At 32.4% G+C, this 22651-nt stretch overlaps 1 protein-coding gene across 1 annotated transcript; it reads right to left on the bottom strand.

The window, feature by feature from the left end:
* Window positions 1-4068: 4068 nt before the first annotated feature.
* LOC130963661 (auxin response factor 9-like) lies at window positions 4069-9361 on the bottom strand. Its single transcript, XM_057889763.1, has 14 exons — window positions 8765-9361; window positions 8567-8679; window positions 7960-8055; window positions 7770-7826; window positions 7515-7670; window positions 7157-7241; window positions 6972-7062; window positions 6711-6875; window positions 6506-6625; window positions 6356-6428; window positions 6119-6272; window positions 5218-5816; window positions 4890-5077; window positions 4069-4683 (listed from the first exon to the last, which is right to left on the bottom strand). Exons 1-14 carry the CDS (start codon window positions 8799-8801, stop codon window positions 4548-4550), a joined length of 2070 nt encoding a protein of 689 aa, XP_057745746.1. The 5' UTR covers window positions 8802-9361; the 3' UTR covers window positions 4069-4547.
* Between the last annotated feature and the right edge of the window lie 13290 nt (window positions 9362-22651).

Genomic DNA, 22651 nt, shown 5'->3' with positions numbered 1-22651 from the left:
CCAATTATTAGAGAGACCCATTGGTTTGGTTCGAGTTGGACCCAATTACCCATTGATTTCAGAACTAATTTAATTGGTTCGGTTCGAGTTCAGACAAATAATCGGGTATCCAATACTCGTAATCACCCCTAATGTCTGGGATCATCAAGCACATCCTCCCTAGATAGATGTCTGACATGGCAGACCTGCTGGTACCAGACCCAATACTCCTGCGTCAGCCTGTTATCGACAGTAGGCTGAATGGACACATGTGACCCTCCTCAAATCGAGACTTGACTGAGTCGTACCACTCCTGATGGCGAGTAGGTCACCACACATCCTCTCCCTGTCCAGTAGTTGTTAGAAACTTGTTGACGTTAACCAGGTCTCCAAGAACTGGCTATTCACCTCCGAACTGACGTTTCACCCGATTGGCCTAGTGAAACTCCACAATATTAAAGCATACAAAGGGGACAAAAGACAATCAAGTCCCACACTCCCCGCCGGCCTCACCCAGTCCGGAGTAATGTCATGCAATATGGGGTCAGCGTACAACATCCACCGAAACTACATAACCAAGTGTAATAGGCTCATCAAAAGCAGTTTATACTATAATCATACTCAAACGTTTCATATTCAAGTAAGTAAAAGATAAGGGTATACCTCGTCCAAATGTAGCTGATCTAACATCGTACGCCAATGTAGGACTCTGTGCATGATGGTTTTTAGTTTTCTGGGTCACCCCGATCAACCCGTTAACATATACAGTAATCAAATTGTGTCAATTCGTGCAGGTAAAACTTGAATTGTATAAATAGAAATCGACAAGAACATTAACCGATAATAATTACCTCACTACTATGGAAAAGGTTAGAATCTGCCTCTCGGGCGGACATCACTGTGAAATCCTGTGGTATATCCACGAGACTAGCAGCAATGTGCATCAGCCTATGTCTGTGGTATCTCGATATGCTGCATGGTACAAAGAGTGGTACGTCTATGCAAGCACAGCGGACCCCCACAACTAACCGCTGCACCTCCTGAATTCAGCCAATAGTGGCAACCATCTGATATGCACCTGATTGTTGGATTGTCGATCATTAGGTAACCACCGATCATCAGCATGATGTAACGCCTAGTGTATTGTCGGAGGGTGACTAGATCCGTGGTATTTAGAGGCATGTGCCGGACTCTGTCCTGAAGCCATGTCATCTTGATACTAAACGACTCCTTTTTCTGGGCACCCAGCTGCGGACCATGTTGGGGGTCTAGCACCTAGGAGCTCTTCTACGTACTCCCATGTCGGACACTGGTACCAAGTCTGGAAGTCACACAGGCATCCACCCACTGGCTCTCTGTCTGTGCATAACCTGACATGGTTCATAACATTATGTAGGGTGATAGTGCACTCACCCCATGGCAGGTGGAAAGTGTGGGTCTCCGGACACTAGCGCTCCACGAATGCAATGATCAGGGAGTTGTCAAACGCAAAGTCCTTGAGCTGCACTGTGTCACCGAACCCAGCCTCCCTCAAGTAAGGGACGATGGCGTCCGGGGGTGTAAGTGTGTGACTAACCCGCCTAGTAGCAGGCGATGCCTCTGTTTAAATGAGAAACTTTTATAAAGTTTCGATTTTAAACTAACTTCTCCAGCATGTTCAAATATATTTTAACAAATCTAAAATGCAACTCAGATAAACATCACAACATAATAAACAGGATATTTAACTTTCACTATGAGTAAATTAATTAACTAACAAAAACATTTAATTAACTAATCAAATCAAAGTAGTTAGTTATTTAACTTTTACTATGAATAACTTAATTATACACCTAACAAATATTACTAATTTGCCAACTAATCTACTATGTGTTACCTCAATATCATCTAATCTATTCATGTGTTAAAACACTAACTCTATAAAAGTTTTCTAAATAAAATCGCATACACTTATTAATTAAAACAATAAAGATAACTCTAACATCAAATTCGATAGCTCTCACAATGTACCAAATAGTGTTCAGGCGGTCGATGTCAGGGTTCCGCGCATTCACGCGTGCCATAACATCCAGGAAACTAATAAAGATAAAAAAAAACAGTGCGAGAAAGAGAGAAATGAGAGAAATGTGGGGGAAGAGCGGGGTTAGGGGCATTTTGAACGAAATTTCATTTATAAGCGCTGTACAGTATAAACGAAATAAGGCTCGTGTCATAAGACGTTTGTAAACGTGATACGTTATCATATGTTCCTTTCTTATCTCGTTTACAGTGTAAACGAGATATGGTAAACGAAATACAGTCATACTTATCTCGTTTACACTTTAATTGAGATAATAAAAATCAATAAATACTCTCAAATCAACGTATATTCATAATTAAAATATTTATTTAAAAAAATCCATCAGTTTTTTAACCATCAAATTGTTTATTTCGTCATTTTAACAAAATACTCACACTATGCCCTAAAATTGGTCCTCCATATATGAACAAAAAAAAAGGTTTTCTCCATAGAGTTTTAGATAAAAAAATTTTGGCTTCTAACCAAGTTTTATTACTTTAAAAGTTTTTGAAAATTATTTTTGTAAGATAATTGATCTTTTTATTACTTACAATAAAATATTTAATATGTGCATTAAATAAATAAGTGGTTGATAAATTATTATAAAGTAATTCAACCCTCAACAAATATTATTATAAAAAAAATTAGTCCTTCTTACATAGAGAGCAAACTGTTTAGAGGATTTTTGAAATAATAAAAATTTATTTAGAACCAAAAGTCTCTAATTTAAAATTCTTTTAGAGACTAATTTTAGTGTTTACTCAATTACTTATGTATACAATTAAATAACATTGTGGCAGCCTAATGACGAGTTAACAATTGTTCTACAAATATGTAACTCAATTTGCTCTCTAAATAAATTTAAATTGAATCATCTACATCATAAAATCTAGTCCATTAAAGACTAAATTTAAATCATATGAACTAGCTATTCAACTACTATAATGGCATGTCTGTCATATGGCTTAAGTTTTCTATGAAGAGAAAAAATAATTGGACCACATCAAACCTTTTCAAATGTTGAATTTGGATACATATTTCACCCAACAACCTAGTCTGCTATACCATGTGTGATGTTCTATTTGGAGATTAAAGTTGGTACAGTATACTTGGCATTCAATTCAAGTTGACCCTTGGCACTGCCTAACCTAATTATGAACTTTCATTTTTCTGACACAGGCCAAACAATTCTTGGGTTTTGGTTCCAAAAGATATCATGGGAGGGGAAAAAATTCATTAATCAAATTATATAAAATTAACTATGCATAGTTGTATGCAACTTTTTAAAGAACATTTGATACCATCCATCAATAGAAACAAGTACCACATTTAATTGATGAAACTTTTACTCCTATTTACATTGTCACATCAAACACAACTGAAGGTGAGTCTCTGTCTTTAGACACCAGAGTTGATAACAATTATTGAGCATAGTTATTATATATTTAGAGTTTAACCAACTCTGTAATACATAAGAATTTCATTTAATACTTCTATCCACCAAAGACTCGCATTTAAATGAAAAAATATTATTCATATTAAGTATGAAATACAATGACATTCTCATCTAGAGATAAATATACTTCAAATAAACATAATATCTCATTTAAGATTTATCATAAGCACGCATAACACAATTCTTGATTTACTTTTCAAATGAGTCCAATGCACAAGGTACTGAGAAGCAATTCAATTCACAAAACATTGGGATTAAATAATAGGGTACAATTTGATTAGTAATGTAACCAAAAGCATTCTACCATATGGATTTACTACCACTACTTTTTACAATTGAAAATTAACTGCAAATATTCTGGACATAGGACCTCAAAATAAATCATGGGCCTGTGTGGTGCCACCACCTGCCAGAAACAACCCAATTTGTCAGGGGGCAAAATCAGTGCCTCAGTGGTGCAGTGATGGCACCATAAAAAGCCACCATTGGACCACAGTACCCTCTGAACATGAACAATGGCAATAAAAAACTTCCAGCAATTCAATGCAATAATTCAAGTTCACTGATGACACCATTTGACTCACCAAGATCAGAATTTAGAAGTTCAGAATAGGGAATCTACCACACTATGCATTATAATGCAGAATTCAGCACAAATAATATTAGCCCCTTTTAACAAAAGAAGGCAATTGTTTTTATTAAACATCAACCCTCCCCAACATTTGTTTTCCCACTTAAACTTCATATTCACATATGCTACCACACCTAATAAATTTTTTCCATCTCCCCCACTAATTTTATTATGGTAATAAATCTACTTTTTTCTGGGGTCTCTTCTCTAGCACAATTAAATAACCTGCAGTCTCTACAAAGTGGAGTTACAATTACCTAGTGTTTCATATCTAAATAATAACATGAAACTTTGGCCTAGCCCAAAATAGGCCAACTTCTTTGCCACCCAGCCCCCACAAAGAACCAAATTGCAACAAAGGATCCACAGATTGGAAAAGAAGACAGGAAAAGGAAAGTCAGTTTTTTTTTTGTTTTCCTTTCTCATGTTTCAGCAGTTTCTGAACTTATTACAGTGCCTTCTTCGATTGAAGAGATTGGTAGTTTGCTTCCTGTGCTCATCTTCTTCACATCTTGACTGGAACAGATAAAAATTCTCCTAACCATGTGGCAGAATTCACTGCAAGAAAATAATGGTGACAATCAAAATGGTTAAGTGCTAATTTTCAGAAATAGTTACACTATCGATACTATATGCACTTTAGCATTTTTTTTCTCCCACTTCCAAATCCTTAAATTTTTTTTTTCCCCGGTAATATTGTCCCTATAACTTATTCTCTCGTGCATGTATCACTCCCTACTTTAGTTATTTAAGAAAATACTCACGGCCATGGATCGTCTCCCACCAGCATCATATCTCCCTCATCATCAGTGAAGACAATTTCCCACTTATTCCTGTCTTGAAGCTGCCCTTTTATGTCGAACAACTCCTCCAATTCAACAATAAGATGCTCATAGCCATCCAACATAGTCAGATCCACGGCACGACCTACTGCGACACCCTGCATTTGAACCTTCCACAGGTTTTGGAAACCAAAGAAAAGCTTACTTCAGAAAAAGTTCGAGTTCGATATACCCAAAAACAAAATAAGCTTACTCAAATCTTAATTTATTGCTCAAAACGAACAAACAAATCAATGTTTGAGTTCGATACCTTGGTGCGACTTCTGCTACATATCTGCTTGCTCTGAGTCTCTTTCGGCAATACTTGCTGCTGCTCTTGTTTCTTCTCCTTACCAGTCTTCGAGGCATCAGACTTTTGACCTGCCTCGGTTTTGGAAACTGTGCTCACACAGCCTTCAGAGGTGAAACTGTGAACGTTTACCGCCTGTGCAGCTGCCTTCTCTACAGCAGACGAGTTCCGGGAATGATCAATAAGATCAATGCCAAAAAGTCGACAACTCGAAGCAGTCTCAGCTTTGTTTTCCTTGTCAACCTGATCATGCACATGATCATTGTTCAATCTAGACGAGTGTGGATTTGGAGCAGGCCAAGCTGAGACGCTCTTGCTGTCATCCATTGTGTCCTGAAATAATTGCGAAGGACAAGAAGAATGGGGGGAAGATAGCCAACTTCCTTCTGTCTGATTCCTTGACATCAGATTGCTGTTGCTTTTACTATTCATATCGATCTGCTTATGATGCCACACGCTGGTAGTATCACTCCTTTTGCTTTCGGCCATCACACTATGCTGTGTCATATCAGCCTGTGTTAGACCTGAATCCCAGAAAACTGAGGCAGCCGATTGGGTGTCTGGTTCGAAAGCAAAATACAAAAGGTCAAAATACAACTCAGTCAATAATAAAAACAGAGTTCTTAGAAGAGTGAAGTACACAAGATACCCACACAAAAGGTCATGTCACTAACAAAATCATACATGGAAGAACAAAATTTTCCTAGTATATCCCATAAGGGTTGATTTGCTAGACAAAATTCACCCAAATATTTTATGTTTATGGTTTGAAATTTTGTTCTTCAATGGGTGATTTTGCCAACGCCAGCAACATGAATTTGCATAAATTTTCATATTTCACTCATTAGAAATAATTCCTCACCGAGATCGGGATGTTCACTTGGTGGTCGAGGCCTTTTGGCCTTTACAACAGCAGGTTGAACTGAGGATGTAAGAGCAGGAGCCACGTAGGGTTCCATCTCCCATGGGGAAACCCTATCAGGTCTTGGAACAGCTGCAGGTTCATCCCATTGAACCTGTGGATTGACAAAATGAGAACACAAAATAAACACAACCACCATAAATAAAATGAACAACTGCAATCGAAAAATGAGAATACCTTAAGTGATCGCCACTTAGAATTTTCCCAATGAGGAGATATATCTTCCAATCCAACAATGGTACCCGAAAATCTGATCAACCATGTATTAGAATAGCTATGCTAAGAAAAGTTTAAACTTACACAAGATACAGAAATCAGTTTTGCTACCTTTTATCAGTGTCTGTGGAATCATCCCCTTCGAACCTCATCTTAAACCTCATCCCAACACTAAATTTGTTGTTGACAGCATCCAAATACTTGTTGAGGCTGATGATGAACTGGCTCGTGCTAAAGAAACCGAAAATTCCATGTCAACAATCATCTACTAAATATTTATAAACTATATAGTTCTTGAAACGGTAAGAATTTTTACCGTGGCTTATAATAAACTACGAAAAGTGTCTGAGTAGCAACAGCATGAGAGGCAGTAGCAAGCACACCGAGGTGCATGCTCTGACTGGAAATTACAGATGATGGCATGTTACTCTGCTGACGAGCAAGACGGCGCACTCCTACACGCAATTCCCCATTCTGCCCTCTGTCCAAGACAAGTTATTTTCATTAAGGCTTCTATATAATAACAAATACAGTAGAAGATTGCTGAACCATACACAAAAAGCATAAGTTTTGTAACCTCAAGAATACAAAGGTGTCTCCAGCAACCAATCTTTTGGAAGTCACAAAAGTACTCCACCCTGTTGTGAGCAAGTGTCTGCGTGGTTGACCTAATCAAACCGAAAAACAGTTCAAGGGAAAATCATTAGGCAATTACATGGTTGAATCACAAAGACTAAAATGAAAACCTCTCGCATCACTTACCTCGAAATATATGCTTGAAGCGCCATTCATAACCATGAAGATCCTTCGCAACCAACTCCTGAGTCGGTGTTGGTTGGGACATGTCCTAATTATAAATAAACAAATAAATATATAATTCCTGAAAATTTATTCCAAAAATCACTAATACTGTAGATGTGTTTGTTTCAACTTCTGTCAAAAGTGGTTCTACAGCTAACATCTATTATTTGATTGAAAAAACTGAAATTGATTTTTCTGAAAAGCTACTATTTTTGCTCCTACCAAAAAAACTGAACTAAAACTTTGTTAGCAGCAAAAAGTGATTTCCCGGCAAAATAAGTTGAAACAGAAGTTCAATAGTTGAAAGTAGTAGTCTTACCAAAGCAGGAAGGCATTCTGTGGCATGTTTCCTGAGAACAGAAAAGCCGCCATGGGTGCTGGTATCTGAGGCAGTTAAAACTTTGGAGAACGAGTGAACTGTCGGCCTTGTTGGTTCAGCAGGGGACGGATCGGGGCTCGTAGGCTCATCAGCTTGCTGAAAATTTGTTCTGTTAGAATCTAAACAAGCACAAAAAGAATCTAAGGTTGACCATGAAAAGTGTTGAAATTCCAAAAGTAGTAGCAACATCCTTACATTAGATTCCGGCACCAAAGTAATCTGTGCATAAACCTCATCAGTTTCTTGTTCAGCCTGATGAAAACATGTCAAAATCCAAAGTGTTCATGTCCTTTACATTAGATTCAATCTTTCATGCATATTTCTAAACTCGAATGAAGTCCAAGAAATTAAGGAGAAAAAAAGTGAGTGTTAGAGACAAAATTACCAGTAAATGAATGTTCACGACGCGACAAAGGATCTTTGAGGGAAGTTTGAACAAAGGAATCCTCTGATTCAATTCCTGATTCGTTGATGCCTCTAACTACACCAAGAACAACAGCAACGATTAAACACATAATAATAATAATAATAATAATAATAATAATAATAATTATTATTATTATTATTATTATTATTATTATTATCAAGCACAAAAGAAAGATTATTTTCCATTTCCAGGTAACAGTTTTCCGTTCACGTCTCTAGCTACACAACCAAAATCCAAGAAACAAATTTTAAAAAAATGAAAAATAAAAAATAATAATAATAAACAACAGGAACAATAATTATAACAACCCATAACAAACTAAGGCATACCTAAAGTTTTCATTTTCCGACAGTTTTAATTTTCCAGCTAAGAAAAGCAAAAGGGATCTAGAACACAAAAAAAAATAAATACTACCAATAATTACAAAAAAAGGGGGAATTTTGCAAAGTAAAGGGTAAGAAAGGAAGCAAGGGGGAACAAAAACAAGAAGAAGAAGAAGAAGAAGAAGAACAATAATAATGATAATTGAAAGTAGAAGTAATAATAATAATAACGAGTGACTCACTTGTTCCATGTGCCCCTGAGGGAAGTAGAAGACCCTCTCTCCAACACGAGGAACGTCCACCAGTGGTCCCGCACATGCCTTCCATAGCTGCGAATACAGCTCATCTCCACCCCCTGCTCCCCCCAAAAACAAATTACAAAAAAAATTTTAAAAAAAAAGAAAGAAAGAGAGAGGTTTGAGAAAAATTCGATTCTTCACCTTCGGCCGAAACATTTGACCCGCGATTCAACATCATTTCAATTCAACAACACCAAGTCAACAAGAAGGCTCAGAAGCTCCCCAAAAGCTAAACACAACGGTAGAAGAATTTTTGTTTTTGCCTCTTTATTCCTTGAGATTGTGACCAGTATGAATCCTTCTCTTCATTCCACGGAGGGAAAGAAAAGAATATAGAACAAAATGATAAAATGGTTGAGCACGAGTTTTTAATGTGTTAGATCCCGTTCCCACGAGCCACACGCAAACGAAACGACTTTTTTGAGCTGAAAAGACCAGAAAAGTGTGCAATCGTAAGAGTATGAATAAGAAGGAAGGAACGGCGGTTACAGAGGGGGAAAAAGCGGTTTGGGGGGTTGTTATGGTTGCTTCTTCAACGACGCGCTGTCTGTGTGTTTGTGTCTGTGTCTGGAATCTTTTTCTTACGGCCAAAGGGAAACGGCGTTACTCCGTGTGTTGGAATATTATGACCAACAACACACACAAAAGCACACCACACTCTTTCTCTCTCTTCTCTCTTCTCTCTTCTCTCTTCTCTCTTCTCGGTCTTCTTCACCTTCCTCTCGGATCCACACATCACACACCTCTTTTGTTTATTTATACACCTCTATTACTCCTTGTTATTGTTTTAGTTGTAGTTTTCTTTCATTTTTTTTCTTCCCAACGCCATCATTTTTTTTATGCAATTGTTACTTTTTTTAGTAGGAGGTAGTAGTACTACTGGTACTCTGAGTAGCAATTTAATATTTAAGGTATATATTTTACATTTTACAAAGAGTAAAAACTAAAAAGATTTAAAGTATTTATGTTGTCGTAATATTTTTTCGTCTCATGAGTCATGAAAGCAACTCTATAAGTGAGTTTCTAAAAGTTACTCAAATGATGTGTTATATGCTATTCTAGATTTTTATAAAATATCAATGATATTTTATCAAATAATTATTCTAGGTGTTATGAAATATGTGTTGAAATATAAATATAAATTAAAAATAATTAAATAATATATATATTTATATAAAAGTATATTAGTGATTAATTTTAATATACAAATAATATTTTTATTTGTCAAAATATCAATAATATTTTTTTATTTTATAATTATAAAATATTTTTTACAAAATATCAGTGATATTTTATATTATTACCGTAATAATATAAATTATTGAAAAGTCAAATATTCTCATGTTTAATATTAAAATAATCATATGTGAAAAAATTAACCAGTAACTCTCTATTAATTATTAAGATATCCTTTGTTATTATGTGTCCAAAGTTAAAACTTAAAAGGTAAGGCAAAACTATTGTATGTAGGGGTGAGCATGGGTCGATTTGGTTCGGATTTACGATAAAATTAGAACCAAATCGATCAAAATGTAATTGGTTCGGTTTGGTTTAGATTTGTATTTTTTTTTATATGTATTCAAATCAAACTAAATCGATTAAGAACGGATTAGTTCGGTTCGAGTAATTGGGTACCCGATAACTTTAAAACTCATAAAAAAAACCAAATTTTTATCTTAAAAATTCAACAAGTACAATAAACATGTAACATCAATATAAATAATTCAAACATATTAAATATCAAATACATTAAAAACTAAACTCATTAAAATCCAAACATATTAATAATGAATAATCATTATATAATGAAAAAGCCATATATATACATATACATATATATATATATATATATATATATATATATATATATGTATATGTATATATATATATGTATATATTTAGTTTTTTCATTTAATTAATATATGATCGGATTCGCGAGTTGGTTCGGGTTCCGCGCCCCAAAACTGATACCCGAATCAATCACTAACAAAAATCATCGGTTTAGTTTGCGTTCGAACAGATAATCAGGTATCCGTTATCCGTGCTCATCCCTAATTATATGTACCTACAAAATAAGTTATCAAATTAATTATTATATATCTATATATAAATTTATATGTTAGTTAATTTATTTTTAATATATATTTTATATTTTAATATATATTCTATATTAATAGTTGATTTGGTAATAAATAAATTAAACTTTAGACTAATATTAAATTGACATAAACAGAACAAAAGTACATTAAAATAATATAATTTAATTTTGATATATTAATTTAACATCATTTTAATTAGATTTATATGCTTAGATAATTTTTAAATATTAAATTTAAAAATTAATTACTTTTATTAATAATATACCATTATTTGTTTATGTACAATTCTTTTTACTGATAATATACGAAAATTAGATTCATATAGATAATTCCCATAAATTTTTAGGACGAAATTTAAAAAAAAAAGTATTTTCATATACTGTAAAAGAGGATAAAAAAAGACTATAAAAAATCATCAATAAACCAAAAATATTACGATAAACATTTAATTTAGAAAGAGCGCATAAATTAAATAAAGGAACATGAAAAAAGAAAAAACATGGGAATCAGTAAATTATCTGGATTATTCCAAATAACCTTCCAAGGCGTTTCTAGTTTGCCCAATGAGAAAGATCTATTTGCAAAGAAAGGTTTCATTAGGCTTATTTCAAGTCTAATTCGTATTTGTCCATCTTTATAAAAGATAAGATATTTTTTATTTAAAAAAAATAGATTTTAGTCTTTAATTTTTTATTTTAGGATAATATAATTTTTCTGTTAAAAAAAATCTGTTAAATAATAATAAAAATTATTTTTGTGAGAGTTTTATTTATAATTTGTAAAGTTTAAAAATTTTTACAAAATTTTTTTTAATAATATAATTAACTATGATTATTACTTTTTTTTTCTCATCTTCGTCTTTATCATTATCACTTCTACTTCTATTATTTTTATTGTATAACCATATTTTATTACCATCATTATCTCCTCTATTGTCATTATCACCAATACAAATATCATTAACATTAATATTATCTTATTTCATTTCTTATTCGATACTATTTTTTTTTCCTTTAAAAGGTTTTAGTAGTGCAATTACATTTTTTTTTCCTACAACATCATTTTCAGTAACGGTCTTTTTTCACTTAACTACCACGGGTAAAAGAATTTTTCAAAAATAAACTTATTAGTAGGTTATGGGAGTTTAAAACCTCTGCAATTATAAATAAAATCCCTCACAAAATTAATTTTTGTTACTATTTAACAGATTTTTTAATAAATGGTCGTGTTGTCCTCATGAAAAGGTTGAGGGTCGAAGTGTCCCTTTTTTTTTGGACAATGGGTGCCTTGTCCTTTGAAAAAATAGATAAGAATTGGATTGGGTCTTTACTCTTTGAAAATCAGCATATTCATCTTTATTTTCATCATTGTTGTCATCATAATCATCTTCTTAAATCACTCAATTTCACTAAAAAACCGTTTAAAATCATTGAAATTATTGTCGAATTCTTTAGAAAAAATCTACAATAATATTATTACCGACAAATTTATTGTCAAATAAATTTAATGATAGATATATCACCGGTAAATTATTATTGGCGGATTCATAAATTCAGACGTTAATTACCATAAAAAAATTTCGACATAGGCGTTGTAGAATAGCCATTTTAGTGTGTTATTACTGTCGAAAAATATCGACGGTATCGTTAGTGCCTTTTTTATTTTTTTGCGCTCTTATTACCGTCGAAAATTTTCTTCAAGAACTCTAATAGTAATATTATTTAATAAAGTTTAATTTTAAAAAATAAAAAACTATAAGATTTATCCGACGCAAAATCTGATGGTAATATTTTTATTTTAAAATAAAAAAAATTAATTTTTATTTAATACTTTTAGCTATGATTATCATAATTATAACCTGATTAAAAATAAATAAAAACTAAATATGACATTAAAATAAAAAAAACTACAGCATAATCCGAAAAAATCATGTGTTAAAAATCTAACAAAGTAATCTCATTAAAAGAAAACACTAGACACTACGAGTTTTTATAATCGTCGTCGTCTTCTTCCGGATGACCTTACTATTAGTCCTATTACGACTCTCGACACTAGTTTTGCTGGACATGTCTACCTAAAACAAATAAAATAAAATAGTCAAAAATTGAAATCATCATAATCCAAATATAATATACATAACACAATTCAACATAATTTTACCCTCATTTGGATTCCTCTTTTTCTTTGTCCTTAACAACCCTTTATTCATCATTCCCTTCAAATGTTATTTTTTGATCATTAAATTTCTCTTCTTCATCCCATCAACCCCTCTTTTTTCTTCTTCTTTATCCTCTTCTTTCTGGTGGATGAATGTCATCATCAACCCTAAGGTCAATGAGTTCATTATCCATAAGAGGTGGTCTAAAGATGATAGAATTGCTAGTGTCAATCACTAATTTAGAAGGAGTTGGCTCATCAATTTGATAAGGTTGTTAGTCCTCCGTCCCATCAAACTCGATGCGACTTCTTAGTTTAGTCTTGGCTACAATCATCCAATTAAACTTACACTTTTTTGGGTAAAGCAAATAATATACTTGTCGTGCATTTTGGGATAAAAATGAAAAGGTTATAATGTCTATATTTCTTGGCCATATTCACTTCAGTAATATTGGAATCTTTATGCTTTTGTGTTCTGTGTCGCAGACTTGGATCAAACCACTCACATTTAAACAAAATATTGTAGTTAAATTATGCTGTACAATACACTGAACTAATCCGAATGGCCGCTACTGGAGTCTCTGAAAACCCAAATCCCAATATTATCTATTGTTTACCTACTGACCATTGAAAAGAATGAAATTGATAATTGTTAACGTTATAAATTGGATAGCTCATTCCTTTATTCACTGGACTCCAACCAAATACAACAAGTTTGGCATTCGTTATTTCATACAGATTTGATCGAACGTATTCCTTGAACCAATGTGAAAACTTATTGAGTGAAGAATCGAGATTCATTTCTTGGAATAATCTAAGTTAGAATAGCGTCACACATTGATTAATTCTTTAAATAAGTAACTCTAATATTTGAAATATATAACAATTTATTTTAATAAGTTAGCAAATTTATGTCACATATGGTGAAATCTGATCATAGTTAACCAATACATGCAAATGTGTGGTCTCGACTTTCTTCTAAGCTAACCATTGTTCATTTACTGCACCCGGCGCATTTTCTTCCTAATAAACAAAGATCATGTATTTTGGTCCACTGGATGAGGATTCTCCCCTATCATCGTTCCTACCAATTCTAATTCTCAGTTTTCAAAGTTTAAACAATTACAACCATATATTAAAAAAAAACACTCAAGCAAACATGAAATTTTAGTCGTTCTAGTGTGCATTCTCTTATTATTCCGTAATATTTTAGTAAATAAGGGTTTTGAGAAGACACCATTAGACAACCTTTTCTTACTTTTGTCCTAAAATTCTATCCTAAAAAAAAGTTTGATATAAAACTTAAATAATTTAACATGCCTAAAAAATAAAGAACCAACTCCAGTACTGCACGAACAACCCACGTATATAAACAGCATGAACAACCCACGATGAAGCTAAAAAAATCCTAAAATAAAATTGAAGTTAGTAAAAGTTAAAAATTAATAAATAAATTTAATTATAATTTTTTAAACAAAACTAATTACTCTAAAGTAATTTAAACCTTAAACCCAATCAAAATGTAACCAAAACTAACAAAATTCTTATATTAATATCCTATATCGAACCTTGATAAAAAAATTAAACTCTAATTACTCTATACTAGTTTAATAACCTATATTAAACTACTATATTAGCCTAATGCACAAATTAAACTAAACAATAAGGTTGTATTTGTTTTTAAAGACAGGACACATAAATATGAACTGTGAATGTTTAAAAAGTGTTTAGAAGCAGAGACATAGACACTGAACACATTGTCTTCAAAACAGTTTTCTTTATTTTTGTGTCCACTCTTTTATGAAAGACAATGATGGACATGGAATTTGAGAAGGTGGACACGGATTTTTTTTATGAAATTTTTTTCTTTTTGTCCATAGATATTATTTATTATTCCACTGTTATCTCCTTCTTATCTTCCCTAATTTGAGCTTCTTTTATGCATCGTCGTTCTTAGAAAGGTACTCTCTTCTTCCTACCCTTTCAATTTTCTATCTCTGCGTTCTTCTTCTTCCTTTTTTTTAGGTACTCTCTTCTTCTTGCAGAATTTTTTAGTTGGCTTGATAATTCCTTCCTTCTTATTGTTCATTCTCTTTTCTATGGCATGCTGCAAGTTTACTCAATGGAAGCTTAATTCACTCTTCTACTTACGTTACTTTCTTTATTCTTAATTTTGTTACTTCAGTACCATTTTTACCTTATTGGTTAATAGACCAATTCTTCTTGTAATCCCCTATACTCCTACGAACTCTCATTCTCTATTAAATTAGTTTATACTTGATGCAAAAAATTTAAAATCACAAGACTATTTTAGTCATTTCACATAATATTTTATTCTTGTCCATGTCTATTCAAACATAATACAGGATATTATATTAGTGTCTTGTATATTGTATCCAAACACAATACATTAAGAATAATTTTTAGTGTCTTTGTTTTATTGTCTCTATCTCAATGTTAATGTTCTGTCATATCCACAAAAACAAACACAGCCTAAATACTCTAACTGCTCTAAATTACTCTAAACCCTAAATAAACCCTAACTAAACATTATATTAATCACTCTAAATTATTTCAATAATAAACCCTATTTAACCCTAGTTAAACCCTAATCAACCCAAATGTAACAAATTAATATATTAATATCCTAAACCCTAAACTTAATCTAATCTAACAAAATTAATCTAATCTAAGCTAACATATTAACCTAAAGTTAGGATTTTGAAAGAAATTAAAAAACAAAATTAAATAAAAAAATAAAAAATTAAAAGCTTACCCTAAAAGGAAAGCGTGGAAGCGTGGTAACAGTGGCAGCAGCGGCTGATGGAGGTTGAACACGATCTTTCCTCGCACAGCACCCATTCACGACGGCAGAGATGGGAATAGTGACGGTGGTAGTGACGGTGGTGGCAACGACAATATAATGGAGGCTGGTGGTAGTGAGAGAAGAGAGAGAAAGAGAGATGAGAGAGATGGTGGCCGCGCTAGACATCGCTAGCAGTGGCACAGAAGGGGGCACTGACAGTGACCACGATGGACGTCACTGGTGGCGATAATAGAGGCTGGTGGTGGTGGCAGAGAGAGGGAGAGAGATCATAAGTTGCACATTAATACCAATAAAAAAAATAAAATTATGGACTTCAAGCAGTTATACATTAAGTCCCACTTTTTACTTATAAGTTCCTAAGTAAGCATACAGTTACAAAATCAAATTGCATAATTAACACACACATTGTCTTTTATTTAGAGCCGCATTCATATAACAGAATTCAGAAATTAGAATCTTCTAACCCAACAAATCAACATAAATTATAACAAAATCAGAAAGCAAGTTGTTGCTTAGCAGTTTAAATCGACAATGTTCACAAATATTACAGTAGAATAAAATGATATTGTTTATGACATTCCCATCTTCAAGGCTTCAAGTGAAAAAATTATTCTAATTAGTGTCTCATGTGATTAATTAATCAAGCAATTGGCACTAATTCTTTAACTACATATAACTCCAGAAATGCAATCACAAACCCACAATCCAAGCAGAATTAATCACAAAACACAAAGCAGTGCATCACTCTCCAACAGCACATCACTACACAAAATAATCACAACCCACAAAACAGCAGTATAGCAGAACATTGAACAGAGCATAAAATTACAACACATGAAACAACACCATAACAGAATCGGAGCTAATCGATAAAATTAAAAAGACAGCCACATATCTTCGAAAAACAGAAACAGAGCATAAAAAACAAAAAAAATGAAGAACAAGCGAACACTGAGCTATTGACCTTCAAAGACGACATCGACAGATTGTTGATGGACGGACGATGCTGACCAGACATCCACGAGAAAATGAAGACAACGCGAGAAGACGAAGACGAAGGATGGGCCGGGCTTGTAGAAGAAGGGAACAGGGGTTGGAGACTTGAGGGCAGTGACTCGACGGACGGGCCGATAATGGCTCGAAGAGGCTAGGGTTGGAGAAGGGAGAGTGAGGAGTGAGAGAAGTGAGAAGCAAATTAGCGAAATGAGAGGCATGGAATAGACGCATAGCCTTTAGACACAGTAAGCCTAAAACAACATCGTTTTTTTCAAATCAGCTGGTTCAACGATTCTCTACTAATTTTTTGATGAACGGTTTCACATGTTTGACCGGACCATTAATATCGTCGGTGTGCAATTAAACTGATCCGACTTGCCGGTCTGATATGATTTTTAGAACCATAGACCATACTCATAGTATCGCTACTTAAGATTCACTGTGTATTTTGTACACTAGGAAGTTCACAAACTTTGATATTCTTATTTAGTTATCAAAATGAATCACTTGTGTATTTTCACATGTGCTGTGATTTGCTTTAAGTTGTTGAGCCATAATTTCAAAGAAAATATATCTGCAAGTATTAATTAGCTCGTGAGTGTCGACACTCTTCCTAGTAAATAACTGATTCAATCAATAAAAAGTTACTCCAATAGTATCCTAATTAGGAGAATACATGCCCTCTTCAATATAAAATATATACACTCAATTAGGTTAATGGTCGTGTGACCTTAGCAATGTTAACCATCAAATGCTATAACCCACTTTTTCCTGTTCGATCTAACTAGGCTATTATGTTTATACTTCGCCACACACGCAATTACTGATAATACATATTATATTCACGCTTCATCCTAGCGTAGCTTGTCATCGACAACATTGATACAATATTTATGCATTATATATTGAATGATATGCAAAATATAATATTAGAAAACAATAAACATATATACATCTTATTTATTCATGCTGACAATAAGTTTGTGCAAGTACGACATACACTTTGAATCTCTTTAGGAAATTAAATAGAATATATTGAACAAATGTTAGGATTGGAGATCATTAGAATATATTGATGTTGACTATTATTTAGTCATTAATTTGACAATTTAATTTTTTTAATTTAGTTTTTTTAGTCTAATAATTTAATAATATATTTTATCCTATAATTTTAAATATTAATAATTAACTGATGACCAAAAATAATAAATTCTAATAATCCTCTAATAATATATATATATATAGGCAATCTCCATGGCAGCTTCCATTTACCATTATTATGATATATTGCTAAATTTGCATATTCTAATGCATCTCAATGAATGTTGACTTACTACTATGTTTACCACAATTTCCACGTGTTGTATGTCATCGGTTTGATCCTTGTTCTCATTCCCAACCATTTTGTAGTTGCCTTTGAATTCGTCTTTGTTTTCACTATTTTCCGCTCATTCTATGTTTCTAACTTCAAACATATATGCATATTTAAGCCATCTTTTTCCTTCCTAGTTGGCTTTGATTAGTTATTGGATCAAAAACTATTTTGCATACTAGTTTCAAATTACAAGCATTGTTTGAAATAATACGAACCCACTGTATATTGTATATAGGACACTGTTCATTCTCTTTAAAATATAAGCATCTATGCTTTGATAAAGTTGTGCGTGTATTTATAGCTTCTCAATGGATATTGTGCAACAAATAAAAAAAAATAACTGAATTCTACTCACAAATTGAATCCCACACCCTCATGCCCTTGAATGTATGTGGTTCAATCTTCGCATCACAATAATTTTTTAATTGACAAATTGCTTTAGCTCCGTGAATTCTTGAATATGTATTTTCACTCTTAAAATGAAAGTTTATGAATTTGTCCTTATAGTATTCTGGATTTTAAAATATTAAAATTTTTTTCTTGAATTGATCTCCCATATGAAATTCTAAATTTGAAAAGCTTTTAAAATATTTACTAAATATTCCCTTAGTAAATATTTTAAGAGATTATTACAATACTTTCTATAATTATAGAGTACTTATGATGCTTGTGATTAAAAAACTTCATGTGTTTCATAAACTAAAAATAATTTTTGAAATTTTAAAACTTATAAACTATTAAACTAATCTTAAATACTTGATTAGAAAAAAATGCTGATTATTTTTTGTTATTGTCTTCAATATAATTTATATGTGTGTATGACAAGAGAATGATAATAGTGGTGTGAAATTAACTGTTATGGATATACAGAAATTGGAGACAATAATTCCTTTTTGGCTAAATGATGGTGTGCAAAAATTGTATACACCGATTTACATTCTTTAATTCTTTAAAAAAAAATTCGGACTTTTTGATTTATGGTTTTTTGAAAATTAAAAATTTAATTAAAATTAAAAATTTTAATTTTTATTTTTTAAAATAAAAGAATTACAATGTTTTTAAAATTGAAATTGGACTTTTCAATTTCTTTTTTGAAAAATTAAAATATTTTTTAAATTAAAAGAAAACGACAAATAAGTCTTGATTTTTTAACTCGAAGATAAATAAATGCTTGACGAATTAAAAATATAATAAAAACGTCCATTATTTTTTAAAATATGAGACATTTAAGTCCCTCCGTTTAAAATATACAAAGTCAAATAATTTTTTCACATGAATTTAAATGTTTCGTATTTTAGAAGATAAATAAAATTTTATATTTTCAATCAATCAAGTACACTTATTTGTCTTTTAGTTAAATATTTAGGAACTTTTTTATTTTTTTAACAATGTTATATTTAAAAAAATAATATACTTAAAAATAATCACATTTTATCTCTCTACTAAATTTTTTGGAATTATTTTGAATAAAATAATATTTTTTAAAAATTATTTTAGAGAAAATAAGTGCGAAAATAAATTGTTAAAATTCTCCACCACAAATTGTCACCTCTGATCTTTTCCATATTCTGAAAAAATACCTATCTCTCCCATTTATCAGCGTTTCCCATATTGTTTGTTATTTGTTTTTCCGAATCAACTTGTGCTTTGTCATATCACGTGCGTTTCTTTGTTATTGTCTAATCCCACGAGACATAAAACAGGAACTAACATGGTGGTTGTGTTAGTTGTTAGTCAACATGCTACTAGCGATGGAGAATTTTGAACATATATAAATTTTGAATGCGTATTGCAACTTAATTATTTGACATGGAATGAAAAAAAAAAAAAAAAGTAAAAAACCTTTCGTAACTTTTATATATATATATATATGATAAAATTTTCATGTAGTTAATAGTTAATTACCTATGTAGGGTCTGCTACCTCCCATGTTACTATGTAAATTTATTTAAAAATAAAAAATCGAAATAGAAAATATGAATATGTTAAATATTCTTTTATTCCTATTAAATAAAATTTTGGGTAATTTATATGTTTAAAATAAATAAAAATTAAAATTATATAAATACAATTTTTTAAACCGTTTATATATGGATTCTAACCCTAATCTATATAATCCGCTATAGCATACAAATTTTTAGGAACTACCATGCGAAACTCTACAACAATTACAAATTACGTGTGACAACTATCCAATCATATACACAATACTCATCGCAAATTACGTTCGAAACCCCATAAAACATCATCCACCATCACGGATTAATTAAAAGCACGAAAATATGTGAGTAATCTGCTTTAACTAACTATAGATTATGAAGAAACTGTCTTAAAATTACTAGCGGTCGTCATGGTTTATAGAGACTTAAACCTCTTTGGACAATTGCGGTTCACGCTTTGTAGCATTATAAAACTGCGATGGCGAGTCACATATTATTCATTTGAGTGAGCCAGGAATTTTGTGATTGAGAGATTTTCAGAGAGAATCACGTGAATACCATGCTTTGGTGGGGTCATGAAAGAGAAAAATCGTTTGTACTTAGTACACTATAAGAAAAATGCTGATCAGTACCGTTGGATTTAGCGTCGAACATTAGCAGCGAGTTTTTCGTTGAATTTTGCAATAAATTCGTCTCCCTAAAATATTACCGTTGGAATTGATATTCCGATGGTAATATTTAGAGGGAAAGAAAGAAATTTTGGCACGCTCACTACCGTCTGATTTATCGGCGGGTAAATCCGACGGTAACCTTGTTTAGTGAAACGTTGCTTTTTGGGCACATGAATAACGTTAATCCGACGGTAAAGTTGGGGCTAAATTCAAACGCGAAGTCCTTTCTCCCTCACTTGTTCGAGTTTACTCTCTCTCTCTCTCTCTCTTCTCTCCTCTCTCTCTCTATTCTCTGTCTCTGTCTCTGTCTCTCTCTCTCTCATCTCGTGTTCTCTTGTCGGAGGAGGACCTGCCGGCATCACCGCAACCTGCCGGAGCCTCTAGTGTCGCCGCCGCTGGATGTTGTCACCGTTGGAAAGGTGGGAAATGCCGCTGCTATTCTTTGTGGCCACTGTCATCGGTGTTGCCGTTACTCTTGCTACCATCACGCCTTCAGCATCCTGCAACCACCATCAGAGATAATTTTGGTATAGTTTTTTAATTTTTTTAAGATTTTTATGTGAGTTTAGGTTTTTTTGTTAAATAGTTTATTAAATTATTGATTAAGTTAGTGTAATAAAATTTGTGATTAGGATTTGGTATAGTATTTTTAATGTTTTTCAGATATTTTTTGTGACTTTAGGATTTTGTTAGGTATTTTACCCAATTATTGATTAAATTATGGTAATAAAGTTTATGGTTAGGGTTTGGTTTGAGATTTTTAGTGTTGTCAGATTTTTTTGTGAGTTTAGGATTTTGTTATGTATTTTATTATCAAATTATTGATTAAAATAGGGTAATGAAGCTTGTAATTATGATTTCTTATGTTAATTTAACGTAAATAGAAATTATAATTAAGTTAAGGTAGGTTAAGTAGGGTGAGATTAAGAGTGTTCGACATTATTGGTGGATGACTTTGTGTAGTTTGTTGAATTGATTAGTTTTACCTTGTGAGTTTAATAAGTTTTTTTTATTAGAACGGTGGTATTTCTCTGAAATTAATTGGATTTTGCTTCTTCTGTATTCTGTGCATCTGTATTTTAGGTATGTTTTCTATCCCTAACTATAATCAATTGTTTAAGTTTTATGTTTGACTTACTTTTTCTAGGATAGCGTTTTAGGAAAGAAGTGGAAAAAGGTTGCGTAGAGGTGCCTTCTTGAAACCCTTGTTTCCTTCAGCCTCATATTGAGTCACATAGAGCAAGGGTTGCAAGGAACAATGAGCAGAAAGAATCTTCTTTGGGTGGAACAACATACCCAATCTTTGCACCGAAAGAAGCTGCAATGGATGCGGACAGTGACTACTGGTTAGAGCAGAAGAAAATTGATGTCGAGCATCTGCATATGTTGCTTAACTGTGACCAGATTTCACCGTACCTCATGTGAGTTTCTTAAGTCCTCATAAGTATTGCAATCAGTAACATTCTAACTTTTTAATACGGTCAAAACTTCTTTATCATATTCTATCATATATGTTATTTCAAGAGGCAAATCCTGATACCTCATTGAACAACTTTTCATGTTGGTTCAGAGAATACGTCAGCGTGCATCTATCTGACACAACAAATTCGGAACTAGTTGTACTTAGTTGGGGACTAATGAATAAGGGTACTAGCTACCTGATGTACATTGTTAATGAATATTGGTTCCATATCTTATAGTGGTCGATAAGAAAAAAATAGATAACACCGGAGTTTGGATTCATGGGGATTCAGGTAGTGGTCATTCTGATTGGTTTGGTGTGTTGCACAACATAATTGAATTAGAATATTTCTATCGCACTATGTACAAGGTGTACGTATTTAAATATAAATGGTATGATCCTAGTTCGTGACAAGGAACGCGAAAGAACAAGGACTACGATATCATTGAAGTTAATTTAACCAGGAAAGATAGGCACTACGATCCTTTAATTCTACAACAA

Source organism: Arachis stenosperma, chromosome 2, assembly GCF_014773155.1.
Source record: "Arachis stenosperma cultivar V10309 chromosome 2, arast.V10309.gnm1.PFL2, whole genome shotgun sequence".
In the NCBI taxonomy this organism is placed as follows: Eukaryota; Viridiplantae; Streptophyta; class Magnoliopsida; order Fabales; family Fabaceae; genus Arachis; species Arachis stenosperma.
This window is presented reverse-complemented; position numbering and strand designations above follow the sequence as displayed.

What these genes read in the sequence shown, in the direction of transcription:
- LOC130963661 (XM_057889763.1), bottom strand. Translation starts at nt 8,801, where the DNA reads ATGATGTTGAATCGCGGGTCAAATGTTTCGGCCGAAG. An exon ending in GTCAAATGTTTCGGCCGAAG is followed by an intron (nt 8,680 to 8,764) that starts GTGAAGAATCGA and finishes TGGGGGGAGCAG; the next exon opens with GGGGTGGAGATGAGCTGTAT. An exon ending in CTAAGTGGCGATCACTTAAG is followed by an intron (nt 6,273 to 6,355) that starts GTATTCTCATTT and finishes GTCAATCCACAG; the next exon opens with GTTCAATGGGATGAACCTGC.